Genomic DNA, 15,923 nt, shown 5'->3' with positions numbered 1-15,923 from the left:
TTAAAAAGCTACGAGATCAATGTCAGACTCAAAAAAAAAAAAAAAAAAAAAAAAAAAAAACGAAGGCGTACATTTTCCTCCACGTCCTTTTTTTTTTTTACTTTAAATCATCTAAAAAAAAAAAATGACGATTATATTCTTTTTTTTTTTCTAAGTAATAGGAAATTAACTTTTTTTTTTTTTTTAATACGAATAAATAAATCATAGTTATAAAGGGTGGAGTGGGGGGAGGGGGAGGTATTGCATAAATTCAACTTATCTCAAATTTTTATTTATATATACGATAATATGTTTTTAAATACGAAACGAAAAAAAAAAAATTTAATGCAAACTCTATATAACGGCCATTATTATTTATTTAAATGTAAAATTTATCGACGTGGATGTAATAATAATAATAATAATAATAATAATTTAAATCCGTATAAATTGTAGTTAAAAATAAAAAAAATAAAATAAAATGATTAAATGTACTTACTTATCACACGTGATTATTTTCCATTTAAATTTTAAACGAAAAAAAAAAAAAAACAAATCAGTGCAAATGTGACGACACTCCCACCTCTGAGTCACAAACTAAACTAACACAATGAAAACAATGATAAAGTAAAACACGTCACTGCGCAGAGAGGTGCTGCCATCTATCGGAAAAAGTAATAACTATGATATTTAACGTGGTTAAAGTTGTTGTTTTTGTTGTCGTTTTTGTTGTTGTTGTTGTTGTTATTGTTGGTTGGACATATTTCACGAACGGATAATTTTTTTTTTTTTTCACTCCATCAATTATATGGGGCATGTGAAATCGGGGTTCGGAATGGAAACCCGCAAAAGGAAAAATCCGCAATGAGTGAATCCGCAAAATGAGTAAAAAGCAAGTTATACACGAGGATAATTAAATAATTATTTATAATTTTATGGTTATTTTATAATAAATTTTTTCTTAATTTTTTTACTCATGGAAAAAAATTCAAATATTATCCCGCCAAAAGGGTAACGGAAACAGTTTTCATCCGGGTCATATAAGCTGATCATAAAATTTTTTTTCCAATCAATCAATCAATATAGTTCGATATTTTTATGGGAATTAATTTTTTTTTTGTTAATTTTTAAATTTCACGAATTAAAAATCACCTTAGAAAAAAAAAATTTTTTTAATTTAATATTTAAAAAAAAACGAAAAAACGATAAGGAAGGTAATCCAGTGGAAGGAAAGTCAAGAGAGTCGGGAGCGAAAAAAGGTTTAAAAAACCCGAGACAAGAGGCTTCAGGGGCTTCATTAAAAGGACAAACTCATGTCCATACTTGAGTTAATCGGCTTAAAAGTTCATTAAAAAGTCCCAACTTGGGAATTTGCCCTTTTCATTTTCTCCCATCATCATCATCATCATCATCATTTTTTTTTTTTTTTTAAAAAGGAAAAACTCGGTCTTATTAAAAAAGTATTAACATTTTATTAAAACTAAATTTTCTTATTAAAAAAAAAAAATTTTGTTTTACCTGAAATTTTCACGTTTCTTCTGCTTTTTATTTATTTATTTATTGTAAATTTTTAAAATTTATTAATATATATGTATATTTATGTAATTGATTTTTTTATTATTAATAGATAAATAATAAACCTTTACCCCCTCCCCATTCATTTACTCCTTTATTACTTTAATATCCGGAAAATAATTAATAGGACACGTATAACAGGTAAGTAAAAAGTATATAAAAAAAGGGGGAGGAAGGAGAGGAGAGGGGGAGAAAAAAGAAGGATAATAAGCACAATTGGAAAATACAAAAAAGAAAATTCATCTTGAATATAAAAAAAAAAAAAAAAAAACGTTTGTACTTTTATATTTAAAAAAAAAAAAACCACAAAATGTTTTGCGTTTTTCTTATTTTATATAATAAACAAAGGTAAAAAATCAAAGGTAATCCCCCCATAGGTTCTTTATTTACTCTTCTGAGTTTGCCCAGCCTTCTTTTGAGTGTCTCTGCCTTCTTCAACCTTTGACAGGATTTATTTTAAAACCTTTATCATTTATTATTATTAAGTTTTTTACTTTTTCATGTTTAGTAGAAAAATTATTATTATTATTATTATTACGGGGAAAAATTTTCCAATAGAGAAAGAAAGAAAATTGTTTTTAATTATTATTATTATTTTTATTTTGTTTTTGTTTTTACTGCTTATCACGAGGATTATAAACAAATCTCAAAATCGTGATGATAACTTTTAATAAATAAAATAATTATAAAACGTTCGTGCTCTTTTAATAATAATAATAATAATAATAATAATAATAATAATAATGTTATTTTGGTTAAAATTTTTGTTCAATTATATTTTGTTTGTCTATCAAGACAACAACAACAACAAACAACAAAGGATTAAAAAAAAAAAAAAGTTGTTTTTTTTTTACAAGAGAATCATTAATGTTGTGCTTGAAGGTTTTTTCCAGGTTTACGATCTTATATTTCTAAGAAGCGACAAAATCCCTTATACGAATTTTAGGTTTCAGGTTTTTTATTTACGACTCGTTTAGGTTTCACATTAAAATAAATATATTGGATCGACTAATCGTTGAACTAATTTTTTTTTTTTAATGAAAATTGAACTGGAATTGTAAAAAAAAGATTTGATTATGTGCAAAGTCCGTGTCGAGATTGAAACTAACTACTGAACATTTTATTTTCTTCTGAACTTTTATTTAAATAAAATTGTTTAAATATATTGATCAATAGTTAAATTATAATTATGATAATTAACATTTTAGTACAAAACCAATCAAAATTTTAAAATCAAACGTCAAATAATAATATTGAAAGCGATAAAACTAAAAAAAAAAAAAAAAAAGGTAAAATGGCGATGGTAATGGGTTCAGAGATTTTCGATTTATTGTTTTTGATTTTGTGCTCTAATATTCCGGATACCATTAACTTTGCGGTCATATTCTGACTTCCTGACAATTCGTGTTTTTCAAATAAAAAAACTAAAAGCTTTATAAGCTTTCCATGAATTTCATTTTCATTTTTTTTTTTTTTTTTTTTTTTCGCTCGTTCGAACTGCACCAGTTAAAATTGCAATCATGAGTTTTTACCATTGACGCGAGAATAAATCTTCCTCGTAAAAACCTCGCCAAGAGAGACGATTTTGTTCCCACAGGAAAGGGAAAACCTACCTCTCCCTCTATCCCCTTTCCCCCCCCCCCAAAAAAAAAATGACAGGATAGAAATTACCTTTTTGCAGAGCTTTTGCAGATCTGCGGTGAATCCTCTATAATAAGCTTTATAATGGAAAATTTTTTTTTTTTTATTTAAACAACAAAATGGGGTCACGTGATAATAAAAAAGTTATTTTGCAATTCAGATGAGCCGTTTGAAACTTGAATAATTACTTTTTTAATAATAATAATAATAATAATATTTAAAGACTAATTGTTAATGTGATATTAAATGGTTTTTTTTTATTAACTAAACTTTAAACAAAAAAACATTTTACAAAAATTTTAATTATTAATTTTATTTGCAAGGAATAGAAGTGGGGGGAGGGGAAATACATAACAACAATTAAAGAAAAACCAGTTGCAAATTTTATTATTAAATTTTTTTTTTCGGTAAGGTAAGTATTGTCTGATCTTTCTCCCCACTTTTCTTTTCATTTTTTTAAACATTGAAAATTTCAGCGTTTGAGGTTGAAAAAAAGAAACAACAACTTGTAGGAAAACCGCAAATCTAGTCTGTTTTTCTATTTCTTACAACAACCTAGTTTCAGGTGAGAAAATGGTTTTGTACCTTTGGTACCGCCTTTGACTCCGCCTGAATGAACATAACAGGTACACGATGATAATGCAAACCTATATACAAAACAAAATCTTTTAACAAAAAAAAAAATTTTACGTACCTTAAAATGATTTTTAAATTTTTACTCAATGAACAAAAATTTATTTAATTAATAATAATAATAATAATATTTAAATAAAACAACAACAATAATAATTATTATTATTAATAAACAATTTCCCGTGAAAAAAAATTTTATTACTAAATTATGGGGAGAAAAGAAAGAAAGAAAAATTCAACAATATTAATAATTAATGGTTTAAAGGGGAGGGGAGGGAGAAGGGGGAAAGCTTTACTTTTACCTAAATAACAATAATGATGATGATGATGATGATGATCACAGAGAAATAGTTTAAAAACAACCAAAAAGCAGCGCGACGAGGAACGACGACGGCGGCGGCTGACGTACGGCCAGGCCAGCCTCCTCCTCATTGAGACATTAGTAGTTGATCGCGAGTCGGGTGGGAAGCCAGAGCGGGTTGTGGCCCTCCGAGGTTATCGGTGGCGACCGCGTCTATCTTTCTTCGTATTGCGCGCGTCATCATCATCATCATCATCATCATCAACATTATATCGTCACTTGTTACGTCTCGTATATAAAAATATCGGATTATTAAAAAAAAAAGTGATTGATTATATAGAATTTTTTTGAATACATTTTAAATACGAATGTAAAAAAAAAAAAAAAAAAAAAAAACTTTGTTAACCCGACGGACATTTTCTTTTTTTTAAATTTTGTGCGACCGTTAGAAAAAAAATATATTATTAATAAGAGTGTAAAAAGTGCGAGTATCGGAAACTGTTTTGGCGCCATATCGCGTGACGTTTTTTTTAAAAAATTTTAATTACCGGAAAAGGAAAAAAAAAAAAATCGGAATTTATATTTCGGACTCATTTTTTATAATTTCCGTGATTTCCCTCATTTCTCAGAACAAATTTCAAACTTACTCATCGGGTACAAAAAAAAGTTTTGTAACTTTTTTTTACTGAACAAAAAAACAAAAACCATGTGTGTGATAGAAGAGGATTTCAACAAAAATATTTAAATGATTACGAAACAATTTAATTATAATCATTATTATTATTTATTTTATAAAAATATGTTTTCAAATAATTATTAATATAATTGTGTGAGAAAAAAAACTCGCGTTTTCCGGTTTTGATTGATTACTTGGAAAAAGTTTATAAAATAATGTGAATAATAATAATAATAATAATATGTTAATGATTTAAAATTATTCTATAAAAATAAAAAAAGTTATTAAGGTAAAAAATAAATAAATAAATAAAGGAAAAACAGGGTGAGATAAGAAAAACAAAAGTACATAAACCTTCGATGCATCTGCCGGCACCAGCAACGTCAATATCCACTGGTAAACGCCGCCGGAAAATGGCCGCCGACCAGACCGGCGGTGATAATACATCCGCAAATGGAGATCTTTGGTGGACAGAAAGAATTCTTCACGAAATACAAGCGGAACATCCGGGAGAATTAGTGAGAACGGGAAGCCCTTATTTTTTGTGTTCTGTTTTGCCCACCCATTGGCGTTCTAATAAGACATTACCCATCGCGTTTAAAGTCGTCGCTTTGGGAGACGTTATGGATGGTACAATTGTGACTGTGAGAGCCGGAAATGACGAAAATTGTTGTGCGGAACTGAGAAATTGTACGGCGGTTATGAAAAATCAAATTGCAAAATTTAACGATTTGAGATTTGTTGGAAGAAGCGGAAGAGGTAAATATTTTATTTACTAACGCACCCCCTCTCTCTCTCTCTCTCTCTCTCTTTGGCTACTACTTATTTCCTAAACATCAATTTTTAATATTACGTACCAGAAAAAACTAAGTAAACGATGAGTAGCCTAATCACGTGGCAGTCACGATTTAATGCACAAGGCCATTTTAGAAAATTGCAGTTTTTGTACAGAACAAAAAAAAAAATCAATTCCTTCCATCCATTTTTGTTCAGTAAAAAAAAAAAAATAATAATAAAAATGCATCTTGTGGATTGTTTTTAAGGTACGACACGAACCCAACCAAAATCATAATAATACTATTTAATTATTATTCCGACGTAATTTATTTATTTATTTATTCGTTAATTAAAAATTAAATATCGATACGTTTTCCAATCAATTTCCGGTAACGAATAAGTTTCTGGGGAATAATAATAATAATAATATGCACACGTCACTATGTCACACACACGTTATGTTTAAATATAATAATAATAATATTTTTAAAAAAAATATGTTATTTAATATTTGATTTAAAAAAAAAAAAGAATGGGTTCCAATATTATTTGAAAAATAATAATAATAATTGTGATCGTTCTATTTTAAAGCTTTTAAATTTTGGATAATTTACGGTTGAACAGTTTTCTTCTTATACCTTCCAGAATCGTTTTGTTTCTTTCGTCTGGAACTATTAAAATTTAAATCATCATCACTTTTAATCTTTTATGATGGGTTTAACGAAAAAAAATGGATAATATCAATATTCACATTTTATGTTATTTTTTTTTTTTTTTTACCTATTTCCCAAAAATTATATCATTCATTTCCGGTTGTTGATTTTCTTTTTTTAATGAAGCCGTATAAGAGAGGAAATTTTTTAAAGTTTTTTTTACAATAAAAATTAATTTTTTTTATCCAAAATTCCCCCCTGAACATTTATTAAAATATTTTATCAAGTAAATTTTGTAAATTTATTTAAACAATTAAATATTTTTCTTATTAGTACTTTTGTTTAAAAAAATAATAATAATAATAATAAATAACTTTTTGGATCCTGAGAAAAGCATACATTTCCCTTTTTTTTTTTAAAGGTAACACGATTCTATTTTGTGATACGATATTATTTTTATGTTAAATATCAATTTTTACAAGAGACGAGTAAAGATTTAAATTACAAAATTAAAATAAAATCACTCCCTGGAAAAATTACATGGAAAAATGTCACTTTTTATTATTATTATTATTATTTTATATTTATCTAAAAAACTTTTTTGAAGAATTAAAAAATAAACATGCTAACGAATATGTGGCAAATGTTTTTTAAAAAAACTAATTTTTTTTTTTTTTTATTGATTATTAAAAATAATTTAAATTTATTAAAAATTATTTTAAAAAAATGACGTCATCATTTATTAAAATTCATGTAATCGCGACCGATAAAAATTAATTAATATATTAATAAATTATTTTTATTTGTTTAAAAGCGTAGAAAAATGAAACGAGATGCATTTTATGAAAAAAAAAAAAGTATAAAATAATGACCCTTTGGGGTCCGTTGTACGATGGGGGAGAGTTAGAGGATGTTGTTGGGAAATCAATAGCGCCGGTAAATGCACCATCAACCCCCCTCCCCCTCTAATGAGAAATAATTAGAAAATCTCGTGACCATTTTCCATTGTTTTTCCAACATATAAAATTTTCTATATTTAAAACCCCTATTTTTAGTGTTGATTTATGAACCGCGCGGTTCTGTCTGTATTTTCGGCAAAAAAAAAGGGGATGAGAAAGGGGGAAAATAATAAAGGGAGGGAAAGAGGAAAGCGGGAAAGTTGATGGGAGAGGCGGGGGGTGGGGTGAAAATTAACTTCAAAAATTTACAAAATGACAAAATCAAATTTCATTTAAAATATTAAATTTATATATAAATATAAATCGTTAAAGGACAAAAAAAAAAAAAGAATTTTTAACATAACGTGAATGTGACGTTGATTTAATTCGTAATCGTTATTAACATTCATTCAGTGATTGAAAAATAAAATAAAAAAAAAATTCACGAATTGCGTAATTTAAAATTTTGCGTAATTTTTTCTCTCGTGCGTGTGCAATAAACGTGTGTGTGTGTGTATGTGCTGCGTAATATTAAACCCGCAGTTTGTCCCTCAATAAATATATTTAATTACCAGGTGCTTTTGTCATTTTTCCGTTCCTTTTTTGATCAATTTAAAAAAAAAAAATTTTTTTAATAGGATAAATTTTGTATCATTATAATTTGATTTCATTTCCCGAAAAAAAAAAAAAAAAAAAAACAAAATTTTGATTATTTTTCAAATGGTTTTTGTTTAGTTTCACCTGAAATTTTTTTTTTTCCCACGAGAAAATACATTCACTCACTCCCTTCTCCTTCCCCCGTTCGTACGTTCGTTTCCTCATACCCTCCCCTCCCCCGCGCCCCCGGAAAATGATGTTCAAAAAACCATAAAATCAAAAAATTATTCGCCGGAAATAGTTTTCTATTTTTTGGCATATATATCTTGGGGATTGATTTGTTGATATTGTTTGTGTTATTCTCATAAAAAAATTATTATTATTTTTTAGTTTGGGCGCGAATACACGACGCGACATTTTACCAACATAATAAATAAATAATTATCGATCGATCGATATCGATTAATTTTAATTTTTTTTTTTTCAACAGGGAAAAGTTTTACAATAACAATAACGATAAGCAGTTCTCCTCCTCAAGTTACCACCTATACAAAAGCAATTAAAGTCACCGTCGATGGTCCAAGAGAACCGAGATCAAAAACAAGTAAGTCAATCAATCAATATAAATATATTTTTTTTTAAATTCTAATTAATTAACTTATAAATAAATAAATAAATTTTTTGGAGGTCCCCCCTCCCTGTTATCTCGAAAACGTGTAAAATAATTTTCGATGGGAAACCACGGTTAAACGTTATCACGCAAAAGGAAACTGATAAATGTTGGCTAAAAAACCCATGATAAAAAAATTTTTTTTTTTTAGAAGGCTCTCTCTCTCTCTCACATGATTCGATCAACCTTTCCGGAACTTATTATTATTATTCCCATGAGAAAACAATATATATATATATATATATAAATGTGTATGTACGTGCGCGTGGATGAAAGAGAGAGAGAGAACCGTCCTTGAATCTAATCTTATTTTTCAATATTATATGTAAATATGTGGTTTTTTTTTATTTTTGGCTCTTAAAACGATAGAGTCGAACTTGTTTTAACAGAAAAAAAAAACACGAATTGATTTGAAAAGAATTAAGTGTAATGATGGAAGTGATGACAAAAACATTTTTCATATTAAATATATATATATATTTTTTTCAGGAGCAACACAATACACAATTCACACTTCAATTAACCTTTATTTCAAATACGTTCACCTTAAAAGATTTCATTAATTAAACCTTTTTATTATTTGACTTATATTAATAGCACCACCTCCACAACCACCCCCCTCCACCCCCTTTTATTTTTTTTAATAATCTAAACGCCTGTGCATAATTATTATTATTTAAAGTTTAAAGAAAGACCGAATGAAAAATAATTTCTTTTTCTCTCCTCCCTTCTCCCTCCTACCCTACCCTCACTCTCCCTCCCTCCGGGTAATAATTTATAAGGTAATTTTCAGGAGTAAAAACGGGAGGAATAAATAGAAAGAGAGAGAAAAAATAAAAATAATTTTTCAGTTAAAACTTGTACAGAAACCAATATGATATAAAATATATTTTTTCTAATAAACAACTCGGGGGGCGGGAAGAGGGGAAACTTCTACCTCTCTTATAAAAAAAAAAAAGGTTTATTTACCTTTAATTTTCTATCATCATCATCATCATCATTCGTGCAATAAAATCTTTTTAAAAAAAAAAAAAAAAAAAAATTTACCCATTTATTCTCACATTATCCGCGTGGTAACATATAATTTTCGATATTTTCAATGTTGAATTAAAAAAAAAAAAAAAATTAATGTTGTTTGTTGGGATTGCCCAGGAAACAAACAAAAAAAAAATGTACAGAAATGTATATTTGAACGGTACGTGACGAAAACGCTATTCGAGGTAATGACAGTCAGTAGTAGTAGATGAGGCAAAATGGCGGAACCAAATAAAAAAAATTTTTTTTTTTTTTTTTTTTGTTACTTTTACGTGACCGAGTTAAGGTATCTCGTGAGAAAGAAAGAAAGAAAGAAAAAGAAAAAAACTAGCTACCAATATTATTTCGTTTTCATATTGCTACTGTTTAGTCAAACCATAGACCGCAAAACTTTATAAATCAATCGACTTATACATTTTTTTTTTTTTTTAGAAAAAGTAAATTTGACTTCTTTAAAAAAAAAAAAAAAATATTAAAAAATAATAATAATATGATTCGTTCATTCATTCATTCATTCATTCATTCATTACAGAAGTTTATTGAGGCTTCTGGAATTGCTCTGATTCTTTCGATACAATCAAGTGGAACGAATTTTTTTTTTCTTTTTTAAATAAAATAATTTTCCCCGCGAGTTATAATAATAATAATAATAATAATAATTTTTTATAACAAAAATGTCGTCGTCGTCGTCGGAGGATTATTGAAATTTATATATAAAATAAATTATAATAAAAGTTAAAAGAATTTTTTAGATAGTTTATATATATATCTACTCGTAACGATATCAAAAGGAAAATTCCATTCACAATTAAATTCGTCGTAACTCATTCATTAATTGAAAAAGAAGCAGAAGAAAAAAAGGGAAAACTTTTCACGACTTTTCTTTTAATAAAACTTTGGTTTAAAAAAAAATTTTTTTGCGTGTGTGAGTGATGAAAAGATTTCGTTAAAAATTTCGTCATTTCGTCGTTACGAAGGGTGGATAGGAAAAGTGTGGGGTGGGGGTGGAAAATGGATCATTTTTAAATTTCGAGTAAAAAATAAAAATAAAATAAAAAATTTACAGGACACCAACAGCAATTTCGCGCACTTGCCATAGGTCAAAGACCTTTTTTGGATTCACCATTTACGAGTCATCTACGAGAATTGGAATCGTTTAGGCGAAAAACAGAATCTTCGAGTTCTTATAAAGTGCCTACGTCATCAACCCCAATCCAAGGTGAGTAGTTAATCGTATTTCCCTTCCCCCACCCCCGCCCCCCCCTTGTTTAACATATAAATCCTTTTTTTCTACCTACGCGCGGCTTTTTTTCCTTTGGCGGCGGACCGAATGGAAAAAAAAAATTTTTTTTTACACAAATTCATTCATAAATTAAAAACGAATTGGAAACGGTTAAAATATTTAACCCCCCATTTCCAATAATAATAATAATAATAAAATTTTGCAACTAAAATTATTAACGACGTTTTTCTTTTTAATAACTTTTTCGTAAAAAAAAAATATACCCGTGACTCAAATAATAATAATAATAAAATTTTCTTGTTAAAACACGAGAGTTTATGGCAGTAACAAAAAATAGTAAAATATCCCCACCGGGTCCCCCCCCCAAAAAAAAAAAACTAAATTTTTTTGTAAGAAAATTGTATAAAATAAAAATTTTTAAGAAGAAAAATTGAAGTGGTTGAGTGAAAAGGTTTAGCGAGTCGATATTTATTTTGACACGAACGGGGGGGGGGGTGATGCGTGGGGAGGTTCGTTGAGGTTTGATAAAGGGATGCATTTGACGTTCCTTAATTATAATCTCACTCTTGTTTAACTCTAAATTGTTGTTGTTATTTTGTAATTAACTCATTTCTGTCCGTGACACTTTTTTTGTTTGTTTTCCCAATTTAAGTGTTGCCAATAGTAAACTAAAAACTTTTTTCACTAACTAACTATTCTATATTTTTTTCTTCTTATAATAAAAAAAATAATTTAAACATTATCATCATCATTAATTGTTATCGAAAAACAAAAAAAAAAAAAACGATTAATTTATAAATAAAATTTTTAGGCTTTTCAATAATAATAATAAAAAAAATATGTTTTAACCCCTTGATCTGCGGTTCTCTGACCGGAAACTTAGGTGTATTTTCGGTCCAATATTTTCACGTTCATAACTACAAAAAAAAAAAAAAAAAGATTTCTCTACAACTAATGCGATTATTTCGCCGATAAAAAAATAAAATTTTTTTTTTTTTTTGTTAACCTCAAGAACTACTACTGTATTTATTACGGTTTTGGTCGCTGCGGTTTTCATTCGGTTATCACGTTTACTTAACACTTTTAAATTGAAATAAATAAGTATTTAAAACAACAAAAACAACAACAAAACATCCTTATTATAAACAATGTCATCAAATTTTAGGGGAAAAAAAAAAATACAAGTCGTGTGTAAAAAACTATGATTTAATCTTTCAATTCCTACAGGATTAAATGTCCAGTAACAAAAAAAAGAAAAAAAAATCTTGTAAACCTCACTAACATGCTACCAGTTTATGTTTTTTTTCCTCTTTGTATTTTATTATTATTATTATTATTATGAGGAAAGTATACCTTATTACGATTATAATAACACCTATTAAAAAAAAAAAAAAAATCTCAGAGTAATTTAAAAGAATGGAAGTGTGAAAACGTGTAATTATGTTTTTTCCATTGAATCAGATTTGAAATCTAAACATAAAAAAAAAAAAAATTCAATATTTGCCGGTTGAATGAATACAATAAATGGCAAAAATAGATTTTATATCGGTTCACTTGATAATTTCACCATCATTTTGCCACTCACATAAAAATATTATTATTATTATTATTATTATTATTATTATTATATTTCAATGGTTTCGAACTGGGAAATTAAAAACAATTTCGAATTATTGTTGGCCTTTTCTTTCTTTTTATGTGTGTGTGTGTGTGTGTGTGTGTGTGTGTGTGTGTGTGTGCGTGTGTAAGATAATAAATGCGTTTATGTTTAGTTAAGATTTAATTTTTAAGGCGATAGATTTCGATAATGAATATTTAAATAAGGAAAAAGTCACCCCCCACCACCACCACCAATTACAAAACACAAAATAAATTAAGTGACGTCATGTTTACAAATAAGAATGCATTTAAGTCAAGTAGAAAAAAAAAAAAAAAAAAACTGAAAATTTAATGTAACAAATTTTATCGGTTAAAAGGATTAATAATAATTTATTTAAATTGCGCCCCCCATTCCCCCACCCACTCAATCACACTCCTTTTTCGATACTAAGACACGTAAGGATGACCTTATCGAGGGAGGAATTAATAGGGGATGTATGGGAGGGATAAAATCAAAATACTGAGCTCGCGCATTGAATCTCGAATTTTGCGGTCGATCAGAAAACCGCAATTCCATTAGTCTGTAGAAAAATAAAAAAAAAAAAAAAAAGGAAAAAAAAAAGAAAAAAAGGCGTCCCTACCTTCAGGAATACAGCCCTTGTCAGTATGTCGACAAATAGTATATTTCTGCGGTCAATTTGTGGTTGGCGAACATTCCTCGGAGTCTGCGCTCTTCTTGTATTCCCGGTGGTTGAATTTGTTAACCGCAAGATCGCTTTCTTCTTTCACTTTACTTTCGTATATACCTCTCTCTCTCTCTCTCTCTCTCTCTCTCTCTCTATTTTTCCATCCAACTTCTTATCATCGTCATCCCCCATTGATGTCCTGAAAAAATATTTTTTTTTAAATGTAACAAACATATTTTGTTAACAATTCACCATTTTTTTTTTTAAATTTTCTTTTCTTATCAATTCGAATTATTTTTCCTCTTATCAATAAAAAATTAAATAAATAAAAATCGCCTTTTATTCCTTACACGATAATTATTATTATTTTAAAAAAAAAAAGAAGAAAATTTTCCTTTTACACGAAAACATTTTTTTACATTACGCATATGGTTTTTTTTTTTGTTAGCATTCATCATATATATAATTTTTGAAACCCCCCTTCCCCCTTCTCCCCCTCCTGAAAAGAATGAAAATTTTTAAAACATATCGTTTACGGTTTTGTTGTTATTTAAACACAAAACATTTTTTTGTTTTGTTTTCTTTTTAATATGTTAACACGCGACTTTAAAAACTTTTCTTTATATTTAACGACAATAGATATTATTATTATTATTATTATTTTAAACGTTATTTTCTTTTGTTATAAAATAATAATATTAAAAAAAAACGAAACCAAAAAGTATAATTAGTGTAACAATAAAAAATTAAAAAAATACACGCAAGTAAAATTAAATAAATTCGTTAATTTTTAAATTATTATTATTATTATTATTATTATTATTATTATTATTAATATTTCAATATATAAGAAAATTTGCATTAAACTCGTCAATATTATATAATAATAATAATAAAAAAAACGTAAAAATGATTCCAAAACAAAAAGAAGGAAAAAATATGAATGAAATTTTACCGAGGTTTTTTTATTACTCAGGTAGTTTTTAAAAAATCAGGTATATAACGAGGTTTATTGAATTGAACATTTCTTTCTAAATTCATTTTGTCTTCTTTACAAGGTCTGGTATTAATGATTAGGCAATTTTTTTTAAATCACAGGGAAGAAAAAAAAAACAATTTTTTCCACCGTCATATTATTACACTCGTGTTAACATTTATATAAATTTTAATAAAACTACTGATAATAATATTATAATTTTCCCCCTTAAAAAAAAGGGGAATCCCATTTTCGAAAACCTTAAATTCGCATATATTAAAATCCGCAGTAATAATTATAAATGTTTTCTCAACCGTAAAATACTCTCATAAATTTATGAAAAAAAAAAAAAAAAATTTTCGAAATCCAAATATGAAATGATGTGTAAATCTAACATTTTTTTTTTTAATGCTCTCTCACTGTTTATATCAACCAATCAAATCCTTTTTTAAAAACAACTATAAATAATAACCTGAGAAAAAGTGTAAAAAAAATTATAGTAACAATTTAAAACGATACCATTTAAACTACTTTTTTAAAAAACCTTCCAGGTTACTTTTATCAAGCCTGTAGGCTTTTTTTTTTATAAAAAAAATAAAAAATTTATTTTAAATATTTCCCGTTAAAATAATTATACTTATTTACGGTAGCAAAAAATAAATAAAACTATTTAAAATATATAAAGATTAATTTTTTTCTTTTTATCAAATACATAAGGTACGGATTCGAGTGTAAATTGTGCAACAACAGGAACAACAGAACCCGCTTGGGGTTATTCTTCATCCGGATATCCAACATATACTTCGCCTACCGGTTACAATTATTCTAATGATTACAATTCTCTTGAATCCTCAGCGACGTCATCCATTGGTCATTTGTCTTCAGGTAAATTAAATTAATTTCAATCGACATAAAAACAAACAAACGTGTTTATATGTCCGTAATTATATTTTTAGTTTTACCAGAACATACACCTGGTTCTTCTATGCAACAAACTGGAGGGGATTACGTTTATGGATCGATGAAACCAGAATCCGAAATTTTGCCTTGCGGAAATACTCTTGTTCAAACAGGCAATAATTCTAATATATCATCAGGTGGTACCGTCATGTCATCACAGCTAAGGTTATTTATTTTTTTTTCAAATTTTTAATTTTTTTAAACAAATAAAATATAAAAATTATTTTTTATATTAAAGGTACGATGGAAGTTATTCGAGCGGTTCTTGCCAAAGCAGTTACCACACCGGTTGGAGCACAAACAATTATCAAAGTTACCCAAATTATTATAATTCCCCTTCTGGTGCTACATCCCAAACTCCATATTTGAATCCTACACCCTCCGTTGTTTTATATCCTCATCTTTATTCAACGGTTAATCAAAATCAAATACATTTACATTTGCACGGTGATAAAGCTGCAGAATCATTGCAATGTAGTGGAGAAGAACTTGCAGCTACGATAGTAGCAAATTCCAATAATCTAACTATTAGTTCAGGTACGCGGAGTAGCATAGAAATAGGAATAGTACATAATAATCAGGGTGGCTTGATGAGCGAAGATGATAGGTTTACACACAATGATAGACAAGGGGATCCATCCGTTTGGAGACCTTATTGATTCAACCTGGATTACAATTAATTTACAGTGCAATAAAGTGAATAATCCAAACCTAATTAAATAATAATAATAATTGACATTTTTTAAAACGTTAAATTTTTGTTATTAACGGTGAAGTTTTTATGTGATTCATTTGTTTTTCCTCCTCTTTCTCTTTTGTCGGGAAAGACTGGAGTTTATTTAAACCTAAACTTTAAAAACTTTTTAGATACATTAGAACAAAAAAACGGTCTTAAGTTATCAAAGACAAATATAAACGAGAAAGTCCTGAAAGGAAAAAATTTTCATTTTATTCAGGAACTCGACGTTGGTGCATAAAATAATT

General features: G+C 27.5%; 2 protein-coding genes across 2 annotated transcripts; both read left to right on the top strand.

Moving 5' to 3' along the window:
• Positions 1-5,218: 5,218 nt before the first annotated feature.
• On the top strand, positions 5,219-9,003 carry Phum_PHUM333300 (lozenge, putative; the record flags this gene model as incomplete). Its single annotated transcript, XM_002427576.1, has 3 exons — positions 5,219-5,564; positions 8,261-8,374; positions 8,930-9,003. 3 exons carry the CDS (start codon positions 5,219-5,221, stop codon positions 9,001-9,003), a joined length of 534 nt encoding a protein of 177 aa, XP_002427621.1.
• Positions 9,004-13,942: 4,939 nt separating this feature from the next.
• Phum_PHUM333290 (uncharacterized protein) lies at positions 13,943-15,598 on the top strand (the record flags this gene model as incomplete). The annotated part of the gene is made up of 4 exons (XM_002427575.1): positions 13,943-13,979; positions 14,697-14,864; positions 14,936-15,089; positions 15,190-15,598. The coding sequence occupies 4 exons, from the start codon at positions 13,943-13,945 to the stop codon at positions 15,596-15,598; spliced, it is 768 nt and encodes a 255-aa protein (XP_002427620.1).
• Between the last annotated feature and the right edge of the window lie 325 nt (positions 15,599-15,923).

This window comes from Pediculus humanus, genomic scaffold, assembly GCF_000006295.1.
Source record: "Pediculus humanus corporis 1103172107737 genomic scaffold, whole genome shotgun sequence".
NCBI classification, from domain to species: Eukaryota; Metazoa; Arthropoda; class Insecta; order Psocodea; family Pediculidae; genus Pediculus; species Pediculus humanus.
Note: the sequence above shows the minus strand (reverse complement) of the source record. Positions and strands in the feature narration are given on the sequence as shown.